The 17,960-nt window shown below is 39.2% G+C and overlaps 1 protein-coding gene across 1 annotated transcript in view; it reads right to left on the bottom strand.

Annotated features, from left to right (window-relative positions):
* Positions 1-16,430, bottom strand: part of KCNIP1 (potassium voltage-gated channel interacting protein 1) — a 410,482-nt gene extending 394,052 nt beyond the window's left edge. Inside the window, exon 1 of the mRNA XM_068158710.1 lies at positions 16,244-16,430. Within this exon, the coding sequence (XP_068014811.1) occupies positions 16,244-16,331 (88 nt within the window). The 5' untranslated portion in view covers positions 16,332-16,430. The remainder of the gene's footprint in view (positions 1-16,243) is intronic.
* Between the last annotated feature and the right edge of the window lie 1,530 nt (positions 16,431-17,960).

Below are 17,960 nucleotides of genomic sequence, written 5' to 3'. Positions count from 1 at the left end.
AAAAATAATAATACACAAACAACTAAAAGTAAAAATAATAATACACAAACATAGTGCTTGTTCATGGAATAATGGAAAATACATGAAAGGATAAAGCAAAACTGAAGTAGTTGACCATGAAGCCAGAGCTCTAAAAGGACCATGACTCTAGAATCCGATGAGACACAGCACCAAGTTCTTCAATGTCAGATGAGCCTCTTTCTCCAAAACTATTGCTTGTGAAGAGAAGATTCCTATGAAGTGACTTCAGCTGCAGTTTGATAATGTGAGCAAATAGATCTCAGCTGTCTAACCTCTTACCCAAAAACTATAATGCACTCTTGTACCCTCCATATCTCTAATGAAAGTGGTCTAGGGTAGGTGGGAAATGGCACTTATTCAACTTGCACTTCTCTTCTCTAATTGATGCAAGAGGAAGTTAGTTCTTAATGTACAGCAAACAAATTAACACCAGTCAATACTCTTTACAATTAAGCATTGTATTTTCCTTGCCAAGTGGCATGAGGCAGGTTTTTGTATAAAGCCTTCTTACCAAATGAAGCTGTGCTAATAGAACATCATCAAGAGAAATGTCTCCAGCAGACACTTTTCTTGGCTTTCCCACATTACATTACTGGAAACACAACAAGAAACAAGGGAATAATTAATGTGATAAATGAATTTAGGAAGGAAACACACACATAAGTTGATAGGAAGTTTTGCCACAGGTAAGAGACAAAGTTTTGCTATTTCAACCTGAAGGGTGGAGAATAAGAGACAAGTTAAATTATTGCTGATACCTTACCTAGAAGATTGCAAGCAAGACAATTGTGTACACAGAGGACTTGAAACTGAGCATAAATTTCAGGCATTCTTTAGTTATGACACAGTCTTTTCCATTAAAATGTAGACACCAGCACCTAAATTTTTCATTCCATTAAGCTCCTCCTTCAGTTTCTCAACAATGAAATATCCCTTTTGTCATTCTAACAGCATAACACCTCATGCAATTCCAATATTGATATTGAAAATTGAAAAGTTTGCTATTGTGCTAACTGAAAAACTGAGGATATGACACAGTATTTTCAGTGTGATATAGCACTGCAACAAATAAGATAAAATATAACACTACAGCAAAGTAAAAAAAAAAGCATAAACTTGAATTCCTACTCAGAATTCCTACTTTAATTTCATCTTCAATTCCTACACAGAAAAGAGAATGGAAAAATCTACATTACTGTGCTTCCATATGGAAAAAACAGTTGATTTAAGATGAAAAAAAAAATAAAATCATTTTGACATTAAGAACTTCTGAAAGGAGAGTAAAAATAGATTGCCTTAATTGTTTCACAGTCCAGTAGAGCTACTCAATCACCTGGAAACAACTGTGATGATTTTCCTATGGAAACTCTATTCTTGTCCTGAATGTGGAGCAACAACATTACTTCCAGAGAATTAAAATCCTACTTAAAAGCCACTTCATACAGCTTTATTTGACTGAGGCAGTTTTGGGGTATTTTGATGTTGATTTTATTATTGCTGTGGCTCAATGGAAGCCCTTTCATCTTTGTAATACATTGTTTAATATTAGTGTAATACTGAAGCAGGGAAAAGATGCATGCTAGTGAAGTTGTGGCATGACAGCTGCTTGCATAGTATATTCCTTTGCCTGACTTCTCTGTCATTTCAAGCTCACATTCCTTACTCCTCCTTATGCAACTTCATTCTTCATCTTCTCACACTGCAATGCCCTTAAACTATAGTTCATCATTTAGAGCTTGAATGATTTTCACTAGGTAAACTAACATAGATATACCAGACACCCAACATTTCCACTGGGAAGAGGAGCAAAAACTAGGAAGAATGCCAGCACGTACATTTCTATAATCTGCAATAATCTGCATCCTAAGTAAACATTTCTGTTGTGCTACATTACTGAATGGAAGATGTTTACGATAAGAGATGGTCAAATCAAGAAGTAAATCAGAGGTCTGTTAGTAGCTTAATGTACATATTCTCTACTCTAGCAGTCTGATGGCAGAAGGTGTGTGCCCTGTGCAGCCCTGTATGGTTTAGGGACAGGGTGGCAAAGAGAGAAGGGTGCACAGCATGCTCACCTTTCAAAACAAACTCTTACCAAATGCACATTTATTTCATCACAGCTCTATCCAAACACCTCAAGACAATAGATTCTAATGCTACTCCACTGTGTCCTTGTAAACACATCAGGGTGCCAGTCCCTGAGCGCCTTCAGCCCAAGAAGCTCAGTTAATGTAGAGAAGGTTACATTTCGGTTCTAGTTTGTTGTAACTGCAGTTTCAAAACCAGATGTTTTTAAAAACTTGTTTAGCTACTTGGTTAAGTCAAAGGGAAGTGTTCCAAGAGGTTTATGGCTGCTAGCAAAAGCCAACATTTAGAAATAAGGAAGCATTATTTTACTGGATTCAATTATAACAGTAGTGTAATGCAATTTAGCTTAATTCCCTGCATTTACAGCTCTGTATTAATGCCAAACACCATGAAATGAAAGGGGTTTTAATGTAAAATGGCTTATGAGAAGATGTTTTAGAGCCACATACAGTGTTCCCATTTCTGTGCCACAACTCAATATATCTTGTTTTACTTCTTTATATTTCAGGCATCAAGTTCAGAATTCAGGGCCCAGAATCTGAGGTCTTGGGCAGCTGCTCCATTTGTACTCTTAAAAATGCCATATTGAAACTAAAATCAGATTTCACTTCTTGGTTTGCACAGCACAAGATATTCTTATGGCAGTATTAGCAAGTTCTGTTTCTAAGGAGAAATAAATAATCTTGTAAACGTTATTTGTATGAACAATACCAGAAGTGTGGCTTGCTTTGAATTTATCCAACTGCCAACTACACTGTGTTTTATATATACATTAATCCTATAGACAGGTATTAGTTACTAAGAGGTTACTGTCAACATTTGTTATAAAAAGTGTGCTAATACAATACATATCTGACTTCCTTAGAAATATCTGTTTATAAAGTTAGAGGGAAGATGAAAGCATGGACTACATCAGAGCACTACTGCAGCATTGCAAAGGGCTATCGATGGGAATAGACAAGATGCTGACTGCAAAACTACAGATAAAAGCAAGAAAACCCATGGAAAACTTCATTTACATGATCTCAATCTCACAGTTTCAGACGTTTGATAAAGAAAAGTTTAGGAATTAAGCTAAAAATACAAATATTTATAGAAATAAAATAATTAATAGGAAGACTTAACCAGAGCAATGTCTCACAACCTCTGCCAGAAATTTGCTTTCTACTAATTTTCTGTTTCTCAAGTGACTTCCAAGTCAGACTCTAAGGAGTGGTTTGATGCAAGATGATGACTAGGCCCCTCCAGTACACAGACCTGTGGCTTGCTTATACAAGATGTACACCTAACCACTTGTGCTCTTAAAGTGAAATGAATACATAAGAAAGTAGACTGTCTAGACCCAAGAGATGCTCTGCCTTAAACGGAGTCAAAAGTGCAGGCTGGGAAAGCAGCAGCTGTTTGATAGGCTACAACATTTTGGAAAGAAAAATTATAGTGTTTTTTCCTTATTCTATCAATGTGAAATGTACATTGGAAACCTGTGGGATGAAAAGGGTCCTCAAAGTGGAAGTACAGCCAGAGGTTAGTTATTTATAGCCTAATTTATTCCATTTGCTTTCAGAACAAAGATGTTTCATCTTAGCTTTAGCCCAGAGAGGAGCAATTGACACAAGTTGAAGAAGGTGGGAAACTAATGTCTTTCCCCCTCTATGGGCCATTTCTCAGGTTTTTTTTCTCATGTTGTCACTTAACTGATGAAGGGTAGAATGGGGCTAAATTATAACTCAACATCTGGAGAGGAAAGAGGTGAAAAGAGGGAATAGATGGAACAGATGTACTCAGCACACTGGAAGGAAACATTTCAGTTTATAGAAAAAGAAGATTTATTGCATACGTGAGAAAGTGGGGGTAAGTGCAGGCAAAAAAATCAGTTGTGGCCTCTTCACCACTTGGTCCATCTAGAAGGCAAAGAATGGAGATTTGACTAAACTCTTTGGATCTGTCAGGCATGATCTGGAAAGCAGCATCATTCAAGTTCATGAGCAAAGGAACCCAGTAATTAAATATGTTTTTCATGGCAGGAACATTTTCTGTGTGCTATTCTGCAGATTTCCTCCACACCCATGAGCTGGGTACCTCCTGTTTGAATGCAACAAGCAATACAGGCTCCATTTTATCAAACTGCTAGGAGAGCCACATGTCAAACTATTCCACACTCATTTCTTTAAAGATAAAGAGTATTTATGGTAGTTAGTTCTTTATTAAAGTAAGCACTCATAGGCTTTGTTTCCACACCTAAATATTTACAGCATTTCTTGAAACATACCAGATATTTTTTCTCCTTTGAAACAAGAGAACAAAGGCTTTATTAAAAATAAAACAACAAAACTCCTACACATAAATTACAGAATGTCTTGCCCAGCATGAACAGTGCTCACTGTATCCTTTTATGTGGCTTCTTACTGGGATGTGGGACTATTTTCAGATAATTTGGAACATTTAAACCAATCCAAATAGTCAGGAATTTACCAGAAGAAAATCACTTATTTTAAAGTGCAATTCACGGGTTTATTTTATCTTAGGAAACACTACTTCAGACAGCAGCACTGAGCAACTCTAGAGAATATACTAGAGTTTTGAAACACAGTACTAAGTTTTATATTACTTTCTTCAGGGAGTTCTTCATCTGGCATTAACTGCAGAAATGTGTGTGTGGTTTTAAAAAAAAAAAAGTACTCCGTATATCTCTACATGGAGAGCATCAGAAATTTCAGTCAAATAAAAACTTGAAAGAAACAAAATCATATTCAAAATGATCTAGAAACTGTTCTGCAATATCTTATTCTTTCTCTTCCTAAGATAACTAAGACGCTCTGCAGTTAGACTTGTGAAATTATTTACCTGAAGAGGTCAGTTTTTCAAATGCTGCCTGACATCTATTCCTCAGGGCATGAGAGTGGACAAAGGCTTTAAAAAATACTTCTGAAATGTGAACCCAAGATTCCTGTACTTGAGAAATCTATATACACTTAGCAAGTATGCTATGTCTTTCCTAGGATGTCATTTACAAAACCTCACCACCTGGAAATGGCAAGTTATCTTTACCAAGGGCAATAAAATTGTACCACTTCATGTGTGCTGGGTATTGGACTACAGGTTATTAATCTAGAGACACTCTTCCAAGAGAAAAATGCTATAATATTTGTGTTGCTCCCAAACAGAAGAAACCTAAACCTCCAGTAAGCATTTACCTGTGTATGAATCCAAAATATCAATTATTTATAGCCAGAACAGACTTTATAATGCAGTATCATCCAGCTTGGAATACATCAGTCATGAAGGACACCATCAAAAAATGCACAACCCAATAACAAGTTCATAATTACCAACAAATTACTAACAGAAGTAACTTGGTCAAAACACGCAGCATGACAATTGGTTGTAATTTGAGTGGCATGGGGGCTGTGGCTTACTGTGCTTGCTATCGATCCTACTTTTACCCTGGCATGGAGTCAGTGATTGCAAAGTCAGTAACTGCACAATGGGAAAAGGATGGCCATTCATAAAAGAATCTTTCTCCTGTTTCTGACTCCTTGTAAAGGGATTTATCCTCCAACTTGCAAAATCCAATAGGACTTAGACAGCCAGTGTCAAAATAAACAAATCCTGAAATTAACATTTCCCAAATAATCTTTATGCTAGTTTGATGCCTAGCAAACCTCTTTTGGTATGTCAACTATAAGAAAACAGATAGAAGACACAAATAGAACATTTGCTGAAGATTTTATTCTTTAGAAACTGGTCCAGATCCTAATCCTTGCAAGTGAAGACAACCACAAAAACAACAGGTTGTTTCTTCCATTGCCTGCTGTTATCCAAACTGCAGATGATATGCTGTGGAAAATTCAAACCATAACAAGAATACATCAAGTTCATTCTGCTCTTCACTCTCAATATATTGCATCTCAATTTTTATACCTACAGAGTAGAAACCTGCTTTTGTCACACATCAAGTGCAAAGTCACATAACTCTGAAGATGAACTACACCAATTAAGCTTCTATCAAAGCATTTAAAAGATGCTAAATAAGGCTCTGTAAGACTGGCAGCACACCGAGTGTCTCTGAAAAAAAGAGAGATAGGCACAAGTTTCAAGCAGGCTCCAGCTTTCCAAACTGCATCCTTGCTATGAAGGGCTAATTCCTACAGATCTACAGCCACGTCACCCCTTACAATTTTCTGTACTCCATCTGAAGCAATTCTTCTTTAAAATAGCATTCAGGGACATCTGCAACTAGAGCAGGTTGCACAGAGTTCCTTCAACCTGACTGGACTTTTTCCAGGGATGTGACTTCTCCCACCTCTCTGAGCAACCTGGGCCAGTATTTCACCACCCTCAATGCAAAACATTTCTTTCTTTTCTCCAGTCTGAATATCCTTTTATTAGTGCAAACCATCCCTCCTTGTTTTGCCACAACAGGCACTGTTGACTTGCTGGAACAAGTCCAGAGAAGGGCAACAAAGTTGGTGAGGGGTTTGGAACACAAGCCCTATGAGGAGAGGCTGAGGGAGCTGGGGTTGCTTAGCCTGGAGAAGAGGAGGCTCAGGGGAGACCTTATTGCTCTCTACAACTACCTGAAGGGAGGTTGTAGACAGGCAGAAGTTGGTCTCTTCTCCCAGGCAACCAGCACCAGAACAAGAGGACACAGTCTCAGGCTGCGCCAGGGGAGGTTTAGGCTGGAGGTTAGGAGGAAGTTTTACACAGAGAGAGTGATTGCCCATTTGAATGGGCTGCCCGGGGAGGTGGTGGAGTCACCATCACTGGAGGTGTTCAGAAGGAGACTTGACAGGGTGCTTGGTTGCATGGGTTAGTTGATTAGGTGGTGTTGGATGATAGGCTGGACACGATGATCTTGAGGGTCTCTTCCAACCTTGGTTATTCTATTCTATTCCCTTGCTTGTGCTATTTGCTGCATGACAGTTAGACACAAGAATACTTAATACCTACTTAGAGCTAAATTCCCCTCTCCCCCAACTTCCTAAGGACCCCAGAAGCTGCAAAAAGTAGTCTTAGCTCTGCGCTTTCTTTTTCCTGATTTTAGAAAATTTATTTCTATACTATAAATTTTCAAATGAGTTTGTCTAATATTGTCATTTCTTCCTGTTATAAGGACAAATGCACAGTTAGTTTATCACAGCTGCCTTCAGAAGACAGCTATCATACTCTCCACGAAACACTGCGAATACGTTTAGAATGTAACGGTGATTTTGCAGAAGTAATATTCATAATGTTTCCTGGTTTTCCCTGTGTTTATGAGAAGACAAATCTCACATAAAGGAGAACTATTGAAGATGAACACAGGGCACAGCACGACATTTTACCCCAATAAATTCAAATGCCAGCCGTTGATGCAAACAGCACTTCTGTCAGTTTCTGCAGTGATTAGCATCACCACAATTACTTGAGTGAACCCTTTTGAAAACGGAAAGGTCCTTAGTTACTACAGCTCACCATGCTGCCAGTAACAATCACTACAGAATCCGGAGTTACCTTGTCTGCAGGATGGATTGCATTTATATAACATTTTTATTCATTGAATCTCAAATTGCTTCTCACAAAACAAGAGATAAAATTCCTTTCAAGGCATCAACACAGTCACAGTTCAACAACCGGGGAGCTCACAAACATTTACATGTGAGAGCCAAGTTAAAAACTCCCTGACATTTATGAATTTCCCTGAAACACACAACTTAAAGAAATGTTGTTCTCTGTATGCCTAGGATGTGACAGGAATAGGAATAAAAACACGCTCAAAAATAAATAAATAATCACAGCAAATGTACTATAAATAAGACATGGAGAAGTCTATTTCACTTCTCAAGCTTTTGCCAGCTTCAAGCTTACTTAACTCCTCCCCTGTTTTATGTTTGGAAATGGGTTTTTCATTTTTGTTGGCCTCCTCTTAGACTGAATCCAGATGGTTCATACTCAGTTTTTAACAACAGTCAGCTGCAGTTTTACTACTTCAGCTTGGCATGACAAGAGCCATATTTTACAATATTAGGCTGAGCATTTTGATGTAGAACATCTCAAGCTTATTCCTCTAAAGTGACATGCTTCTCTCTACTTTTTATTCTCAGTCTATTCCAAGAACCTCACGCAGCTGCTAGAATGTTGATGAACTATCAGAGGCTGCTGTTGCTGAAAATTATCATTATCATTGCTGCACAGTAATAATATTTTCATAACTAACCACAAGGAATCATGAATGCAAAAGAAAAAAAACAAGCTACTTCTATTAAAGTATTGTTATGTATGACTTCATTACACTTTGGAAGACAAAATTATCTATTGTGTTCATTATTTACTCTGTTTATTATCAGTAGAGCAAAACCTCAAAGTAACAGCTATTCATGTTTCTGAACAGTGTGCATGCTTCACAGAGAACCTATTCAGATCAAGAGTTTATTCCACTCATTTTCCCCTCCCATTCCCCACATCACATGGCAACATTGGGAACTGAGGGGGAATTTGTTGCCTAGCTAAATAAAACCTTCAAAGTTCCCTTGTACTTCCTTAGAGGATGCTTAAGAGATATAAGAAGATCACAGGGCCCTCAATCCTTTCTGAGCACCACTACCACTGCATAGGTACAATGAAAACTACAATTTGTGAACTAGTGGGAAGAGTGGAAAAAAAACAAACACACACAACAACAACAATAAAATAAACAAAAACCCCACACAACCCAACATCATCATATTAGGAGCACTTACTTGACTGGAATAGAGCCCCTCCATTATCACCTTTCCACCTGCACACACAACCCTGAATGTACCGACAAAATAATAAAAACCTCCAACAGATCACCTCACTCTCAACAGCAGATCTTACAAAAATGCAGTCAATGTAGAGATGGTTTTTAAAACCAGGTGTGTCTGATGAAGACCACACCTTTATTTACGTGAAAGTGCCACGGAGCACTTACAGAGCAATTACATTGCTTTCAGGCGTGTTTCTATGCAAGCCGAGCTGGATTCACAGTCAAGTAATGCACTTCGCTTGATCCTTGACTTGAAGTCCGCTCCTGCTAGTCACCCTGCATCCAGTGTGTATTTTGGATATGTGATAGTCAGAAGCCCATAAAGAAAAGGAAATTAGCCCAACCTCATTAACAGGAAAGCTGCAAGAGGGGTGGCAAAAGGGAGAGCAGTCCCACATCAATCACACACATGTTCCAGATCTCTACCACTTCTATATCATCTCTCTAAACAGGAGCAGCTTCAGCAGAACAGATCCACCCAAACTCATGAAACATGGTCACCCCTAGCTGGTCTACTTCCATAGATAACTTTGGCTGTTGAGGTGTATAATACTGTCTGGAATTCAGAATTGGACTATGGCACTAAGAATCTTTGGATTTCACATCATTTTCTTCACAGTTCCCAGCAGCTTTGGCTTACTTGTTTCTGTACTACAGCAAGAATGTATTGGCAAACACCATCATAACATACAAGATAAAGAAGTATTAGAAAGATATCATGCCATTAGGGCACATCTGAAAGCTGTGTTTACTTAAAAGTTTAAGTTGCCACTGAAAACTTCAAAAATGGGAAAGAAACCCTTGCTCTCTACTAGATTTTTAAATGCTAGGAACAATTTTCAGATTGCAATGTATTAAAATGGTATTAACTTTTCCTAGATGCAATTATGTAAATTACATAACAAGGTTTCATTTTTACACACTCAAAACTCTATTTTGGCTTTACAAGAGGAGCATCTCATCAAGCCTGTGGCAGCAATTTCTCTCTTGCTCTGTAATGTAACTGCACCAAGTCTCCCATTTATGAAAGAAAGCATTAATCACTCTTATTTTAAACCTCAGACTACTTCTACTTATCAGCATTAAATGTACTCCACCCACATGCCCTGCAAGCCAAATGTTGTGAAACAGTCATTACAAAGAATCGAGTTAGAAGTTAAAGACAGCTGAGAAGTGAAAGTCAGATTACATATGCATGCTATTGGTTTTTAGCAAAGCCATGCAAGTGTGGAAGAAGTTGGCCATGAATAGTCCTCTCAATTCCATCATGAGCTTAAATGCAGCCATAGTTAAAACCTTCTCATGTCTGCTTTCCATGACATTACCATTTATGAGATTTACTAATCAGGTTAGGACAATAAAAACAAAGGTTTAAGAACCAGAATTTCATTAGCATCCTTAAGAATGGGATTCCTGCTCAGGAAGACAGTTAGCTTTACCAGACACTCAGCATGGAGCTGAAACACCTCTGCATGTCTGGCTGCTAGCACCAAGGTGGTCAGCATTTGAAAATACTTTGCAGACCAGGAATAATCCATAACAATACTCGTAGAATACCACACAGAATTATCTGCAGCTCAAGGCTAGTTTCTGGGCACAGAAAAGGCACACAAGTGTTACTTTATTGTCACCATTTAATATTGCACTATGGGAGATGAAGCTACATCTTACCATTATACTTCATTATTTATGCTCATTTTAGGATGATTTAATACATGCTACTATCCACTTACATTGAGCCATCCTCCAAGGTTAGCCATTTACACTTACTTTTATTCATTAAGAGGATAGTAATAGGGTCCACTGGGGTAAAATAGACTCTGTCACGTTCATTACACACCCTTTTAAATGACAAAAGCTACATGGCAAATTATCACAGCAACTAGCATATCAATAACATTGTAGTATGGCACTAGGCTACTCTCCAGGATCATACTTTCTATCTAGTGCACTGCTCATAAAATAAAACAAACAAACAAACAGCAAAAGAAAGAAAAAACAAAGCCAAAAAAACCCCACTCCAAAACTAACCTGAAACCCTCCACACACAGCAGGATACCAAATTTCCCTAAGCTGCTCCAATGCTATAAAATTTCACGTGATTTCTACCTTATTGACTTTTTTAAATTTAATAGAGAATCTGTATATTAATCCATCAGCATGGGAAAAAACCACACCCAAACCCACCATATTTTCCTCTGAAGAAACTCTCTATTAGTATAGTCCTGACCGCAGGCCTGACTGGTATGCCGTGTGTATCTCAAACCCATCCAGAATATCTATCTAATCCTCTATTGTTTTCAGAGGTGTTACTGTCTAGAAGCAGAAGTTTATGAAGAATGTTAAAAAGGATGACCAGAGTATCACCACTACCTCTGACAGTTCTTAAAATCCACCTTTCTCCTGGTGAAAGACTGAAGTGGAATCCATGGACACCTGTTCAGATTGCTTCCACGATACAGACCTTGCAGAGAAGATATCTATAAAAAATGAACTGCGAATAGATGTATATCTACATGTGTAACACAGTGGCTCAAAGATTCATCACTATGGAAAAAAACATAGCTAGACATGGTGGATTTTTAAAAAGCAGAACAAAACCCGCAGACACACCATGCAATGAAAAAGGAGAGCTTCACTGGGCAGTTAGAATCAGGTACTGAGCTGTGAAGTTTGGCAGCTGGGGACTCTTCTCTTAAGTGCACAGTACACACTTTGGAGTTATTCCACCCCTCACAGCAGCAGCCCCTCTAGCTGCTGGCTTTCCACAAGCAATTTCCCTACAGAAACTTTCATCTTTCATTTCACATTTGGAAAACATATACAGGCTTAAACCCCACTCTGTAAATCCCATTATTCATCTGGCTTCTGTAACCACTTTCCTTATTAAAGAGCATTTAAAATACTCAGAAAATTTTTATAAAGAGGAAACTAACATGGAAGAGTGTTTACAAGAGCCCACTGAATCAGACCTTCTCTGCATTTGAGGGCAACAGCCAAAATTCAAGGGTGAGGGTGGGCTACACAGCAGCAGGAGAATCAAAATAGCTTTTCATGTTACAGAGGTGCAGGAACCCTGGCATCCCTGAAACAACTGCAATGGTCCTTTCTCTGTCTTTTGGGTATCTGGTAACATTTACCCTACCCTTGCATTTTCAGAGGCTGGAGTCAAAAGATAAACCTAATGCAGTGCCAGTATGCTCTGAAGGAATGTGATGAACTTCCACTAAGAGAAGGCTTGTGTATGATTAAAAGGGACCATGAACTTTCCTTACCAACTCACATTACATCTCAGAAGACCAGCTGTAATTTGAATTCACAAAGAAGCAGCAAAACAGACCACATATCTGTAAAACACTCAGAATACTTTTCTTTCATGCTGGGGGAGGCTGTGGGGAGAGCAAAATGTTTAAAGGCTTTATCACTGCAGTGGAACGGATAATTAGGCAATTAAAACTATGAAAAGTGGACAAATTACTAGTTCCAGATGAATTGCATTTCAGAACAGAGATGGGAGCAGCAAGAAAACAGAAATGAGAGCCTTTGGCAAGCATTTTAATAGCACAACTAAAAGAGGGGCAGCTCAGGAACAAAGGTGAAAGGGTAGTTAATTTGCAGAAACCTATCTGCTTTGGCAAAAGAACATTTGGAAGGACTCAGCCCCTAATATAATCTCACTTTTCTTGTGTTGATAATTAGAACACATTAATAGAAACCCAAGAGTTCCCATTCCAACTTCATTTCTCATCACCCAGCAAGGTCCTCCTGTACCAGGTTTTTAATGACATTAGCAAAATCTTCACACAGAGACTTGTTGTTCAATCATTCCTCTCAATAGGAACCCCCAACAAAATCATCCTTACCCTCCTATTTGCTAATGGGGCATGGAAGGTAAGCCAGGATTTGTACACTGCATTAATGTGAAAGAATAGCAAAACCTTACATAAAACATTCTCCTCCCAACTAATTTGAAGTAACTTTCGTGAAGGTGTTGCTGACCACACAGAGTACATCACCCCAGTATCTCACTTCCAGAAGCCTCTTTGAGACTCTTCCCTGCAAGTGCTGGACCTCTATCCAAGCCAAGAAAGAGACTATTCTGCTCACAGCAGCTGTAAAAAGGCATACTTCTCCAGACATATTTTAACACATGTCTCACTATACAAAGCTCTTGGTGTAAGAGGCCTTCTGTGGCACAGCAGCAGAGACCATTGATCCACTACTAAGGTTTTCCAAATGAGAACACACTAAGAGGGAAGCTGGTAAAAGTCTGCTACTCTAGCTCTGCAGAGGTGCCACTTATGAACTTTCTGGCTTAAATCTTGCAGCTTTGCCTCAAATGTAAATGAGGACATGCTGAACAGGCTGGTGACTACACAGTGATATCAGGTGTGCCTACTCCCTTACTGTCTACTGCAAGAAGAGGCTGCTGTCTCATCACACACTCTTTCAGAAGGAAGGACTTTGCAGCTGCAGCTAAGATAATCTCATTTTATTACTGTAAATGATCAAGGAGAAAGATAAACGCTATTATTAAGACAAGCAGAAGTCATAGAGCTTCTGTCAAGCGCCACAACGATTATGTCTCATTGACCTGTGCTGTATCTCCCACCACAATCACCCTCAGAAAGATGCCAGTATAAGAAGAAAACTAATCTTGAGCATTACAAGGGAAATATTTTGTAATAAGTCTTTAAAGTAACATTTATTTAAAAGAAATACAGAGCATGAAGAAAATGAGGCAGGAGTGGAATGAAGAACACAGGGGATATTGCTTGAATATTCAAGAGCATACATATGGTGGAGGTTAAACCTCCCATAATAACAGCAATATATAGCAATTCCTATTTCTTTGCTTTACATGTGGACATTTAAATAAGGGAAATACTAAGCAATAAGCTGTGGGATAAATGTGCAAACAAACTTCACCACTTTGTTGGTTGTTTGTTTTTTAACTTCATCACTCCTGAGCAAGATTTCTAATCACTTCCTTTCTAGTTATGAGTTTCATAGGTAATGATACAGAAACATTTATTTTAATTATAGCAGGGTTTTGATATCTACGGAACAAATTCATTCACACGGTTTATTTGTTCCTGAATCTGGTTCCTCCAGTTCAAAATGCAAAGGAAAAAAAAAACACAAGCAAACAAAAAACCCAAACAGTTTCACAGTTTTAAATTCTTTGAATCCTAGGAAGCCACTCTTATCTAATCCAAACAGCTTGAAAGAGACATTGCCATAGGAAAGATGTATTGGCTGCAAGGACAACAATAGCACAACACTGGCATCTTTCAGAAGCAAAGGAAGGGGAGGAAACAAGCCTAGGACACTTTATACTCCAAATACTCTCATTTCTAGCTCTCTCTTTAGTGTTATTCTACTGTCAGACTCAGTGTTAACTCTTTGTCAAAACAGGACAAGCCACAAAGGCACAAGGCCTGCTTAAAAACTCCCCATTAGATGAACTGCTTTAGATGAGCACATGGGAAAGCTGACCAGAGCATGTTTCCTCCTCTTTTCTTAAGGGGATCTGAAGCAAACAGCACAAAGGTTTTTTTGCCAGTCACTTTGTGAATATGGCAGTATACACACTATATTCCAATATCCTCTGGAAAAAACCAAACAAAACCCACAAATAAAGTCCACCAAATAAACTATATTGACATACTGCAGAGGCCAAGGTCCTTCAGACAGTATCCTACTGCTACTTTTCTTTCCTACAATGATAGTAAGTAATTTCTTTTGCTATGTTTTCTTACTGTGAATTTCTCTTTTGTTTTTAAAGGACAACATCTCAGCACTAATCATGAGCTATAACCTATATGTGAGAACTCTTCTCTGTGACAGACTTCAGCAAGTTTTTAATCTTTGCCCTGCCTATGGGTGAAGGGAGAGAAAGAGTGAAAGAATAAGTAAATACAAGAAGATGCAATTTTAAACCATTTTTGCTTTTAAAAGCAACCAACCTGTCCAGTATTCTTAATGTGAAACAAGCATTTTCTCATGCAGATTTCCCTTGAAACCAGTAAGGTTAACATGAGAATTCTGTCTTTGCACTGTATTTCTTTTCTAGAGAGACAGATTGAATAAAATTTCCCAGTTTCTACAAAGTGAATCTGCACTTAACAGTTCTTGGCACTTTCACATTTGCTATTTTAGAAGTCACCTCAGACTGCTTCAGTTTATCCTAAAAAACAACTTAAACATTAAAATTCATGCAGGAACACATGCTCCAGACAGCCAATAGAGCCACACGCCTCTGAGGATTCTGAGCTTATCTGAAAAAGACATGCTTCTTTTTTGCCCCTTGTCTGTGAACACACAAAAAAAGCTTCAGATTAAAAAAAAAAAAAAAAACCCACCACCACAACAACAAAAAACCCAACCAAATAAACAAAACCCCCAACCAAATAAGCAAACAAAAAAGCATCATAGTAGGGACTCTTTAGCCTTATGCAAATCTATCTCCTAATAATTTAGTGTGAACTATGTTCTCAGTTCTAGAAATCACACCCTCTCCAACCAAGCACAAACACAAAACTTGGAGAAGTCTGACCTTCATCTAAACATTGTGCACATTTCAACAGGCAAACAGCAATCAAACATGACATTGGGTACTATTGTCAGGAGTTCCCAAACAGATTATCTATAGTCATTGAGTCAGGTACTGTAGGTAGTGTGGAGAAACACCATTACAAACAGAAGCACCGACAAAAGTAATGCAACAACTTACCTCAGTGCACCATCAGAGGAGCTACTAGTTTTACAAAGAATTGAGGATTTACTTTGCTTACTGCTTCAGTTTTAGTGAAAAGAACAGTATAAATAAGTATGGTGTTACACCTGCACATGGTAGGGCACACAGGCTGAAGGTGACAAGCAAAACTCAGATAAACTAAAGGTATTGAAATGCACAAAATAAGCAGCGACCTAGATTTGGAAGCAAGGTACACACATGCTTCAAACAAACAGAAACACTACAGTAGAAATAGACACAGTGGAGAAGCAGTGATTACTGACAGTTATGAAGTTGTTACATTTTTGAAGCAGCACATCAATTGCTTTAAGAAATACATCTCCAACACACTGAAATAGCCTGCTACAATTAGGAGGTATTGATAGATTTGCAAATAGAGGTTACAAACTACACGAGTTAGAAACAATTACATAAGGCTTTACAGCATAGCTCCAACCTTCACCGCACACAGCAACTTCTTTTAGAGCAGCCAGTTACCAGAATTAAACCAGAACATGTCTGAAAAGACAATAATAAATTCTACCATAAGCCTCCTTAAAGACTACAACTCTACCCTTATAGAGGTAACATCACAGAAGAACAATAGGAACTAAAATATTTCCTCTTACCTTTGCTGAGGGTGCCTGTGATGAGCTTGAAAATAGTCTGAGCAAATTTGACAATCCCATGCTTGCACCTCTTCGAACAACCACTCATGGCTCAAATGGGTTTGAAAGGCTCTTCGTATGCAGTTCAAGAAAAACAAACAACAAAAAAACAAACCAAGTCCTCTACAAAGTTGAGATGACAGTTCATGCAATGCACAGAACTCTATGCTCTCACACGCTGAGCTCCAGCCTCTGCACTGAGGTTTGCTCTCGGAAGCTCCTAGGAAAGCTAGCAGCAGAGCAGCCTGGTTGTTAAAGGCATAGCTCTGGCCCCAGCCGCGGCTGTGTCTGTGTTACACTTGCCGTGATGCCCTGATAAAAGTTGCTAAGCACAGGCAACCAGGGGAGGAGGGTTTGCTTCCCCGGGCTTTGCAGACTGCCACACCGGGCACTGCTAGTGCAGCTCGAGGCACAGGATGCTGACTGCTGCAAACAAAAGCAGCTGCTGCTTGAAGACCGTTTTCTTGGCTCTCTTTTCCAGACGATTGCATTAAGTTGTCAATTTTACTCTCATCAGGCCCACAGAAACTAGAAAATAATGCTTCTTTTTTCTTTTATCCTATCAACACTGTACTCATACTTTTCATGTAGAAGGCTGCAGAGTATTCCTTTGCAAAAACTGCTAGAAGCAGAACAGCAAAGCTGTGCCCAGAAAAAAGTCTCTTTCCTTTTAATTTTAGATGCTGCTCAGCTGGTTATTTGCTCAGCACCGGGGAAGTGCTAGTCACCCTCCAAGAGCTGCTGCTCACACCTCTGTCCAGACCACGGCTGTCTCACACCAGTACTTTTTGTACATGCCTCACCTTGTCCTCCTCCAATGCTCACAAGACTCCTTCTTACTGTACTGCGAGTTTATCCCCTAGCAACAGCCACAGCTCTGGCTTCTCCAGTTCAGTCAATTATTTCTGCGTGCCTGGAATACTTTGAACAAAAGGATGATGTGTCCAGCAGCAAAGCAAAAGTGCCTCAGAGACTCTCACCCCCACCTGACCACTAGGTAGTCAGGTGGCTTTAATTCATGTTGAAGTCCTCTCAGGCACTTTTAATAAACTCCCTAAATGCATCATTTGCTTGTCCCAGGGTGGGTTACAAAACAGATTACCTCAGGCTCACGCTGTCACTCCTTAGATGACTTGATCAGCCTTGTCTATAGAAAAGCCACTTGGCCCTGCCATTACCTCTAAGCAGCAGCAGCTGAGTCCTTCACCTCCACCAAGAAACAAACACAACAAACAGCTTCTCACTTTAGGGAGCAATGCTAATCCCCTTTGCTGAACTGCTTTACAGCATAACTTACATCCTCCTCAGGAAAAATTCAGGGCTTGGTCAAACAGTACACTGTGCTGTGAGGCTGGCAATTGTCCGTCCTTCCCACCAGGCTCTCTACCACCTCCCCTCAGATGGGCACTGCTGCCTTCCCGCCCCTCTCGCCCTACTCACCTCCACCTCAAGCAGGGAGCTTGGATCGCTGCTTGGAAAGGCTTTGTGTCTCCTCTTTTTACCTCAGAAAAAGGTACTTTGGCAAGTAAAAAATGATACACAAGTGAAATTACTTGAGTGACAGCCACAGTGCTAGTGCCTAAGCTGTTAACGCCTATCCAAGCCATCAGGCGCTGGATGTTTTGCTGCCTGTTGTCTTCCACCCAGTTGCCTCCAGCCTTAAACATCTAATATGCAA

The sequence above is a fragment of the Melanerpes formicivorus genome, unplaced genomic scaffold (genome assembly GCF_026170545.1).
Source record: "Melanerpes formicivorus ecotype bairdi unplaced genomic scaffold, bMelFor1.0.p_v2 SCAF_2, whole genome shotgun sequence".
Lineage (NCBI taxonomy): Eukaryota > Metazoa > Chordata > Aves > Piciformes > Picidae > Melanerpes > Melanerpes formicivorus.
The sequence above is the reverse complement of the archived record's forward strand: the minus strand, read 5'-3'. Positions and strand labels throughout refer to the sequence as shown.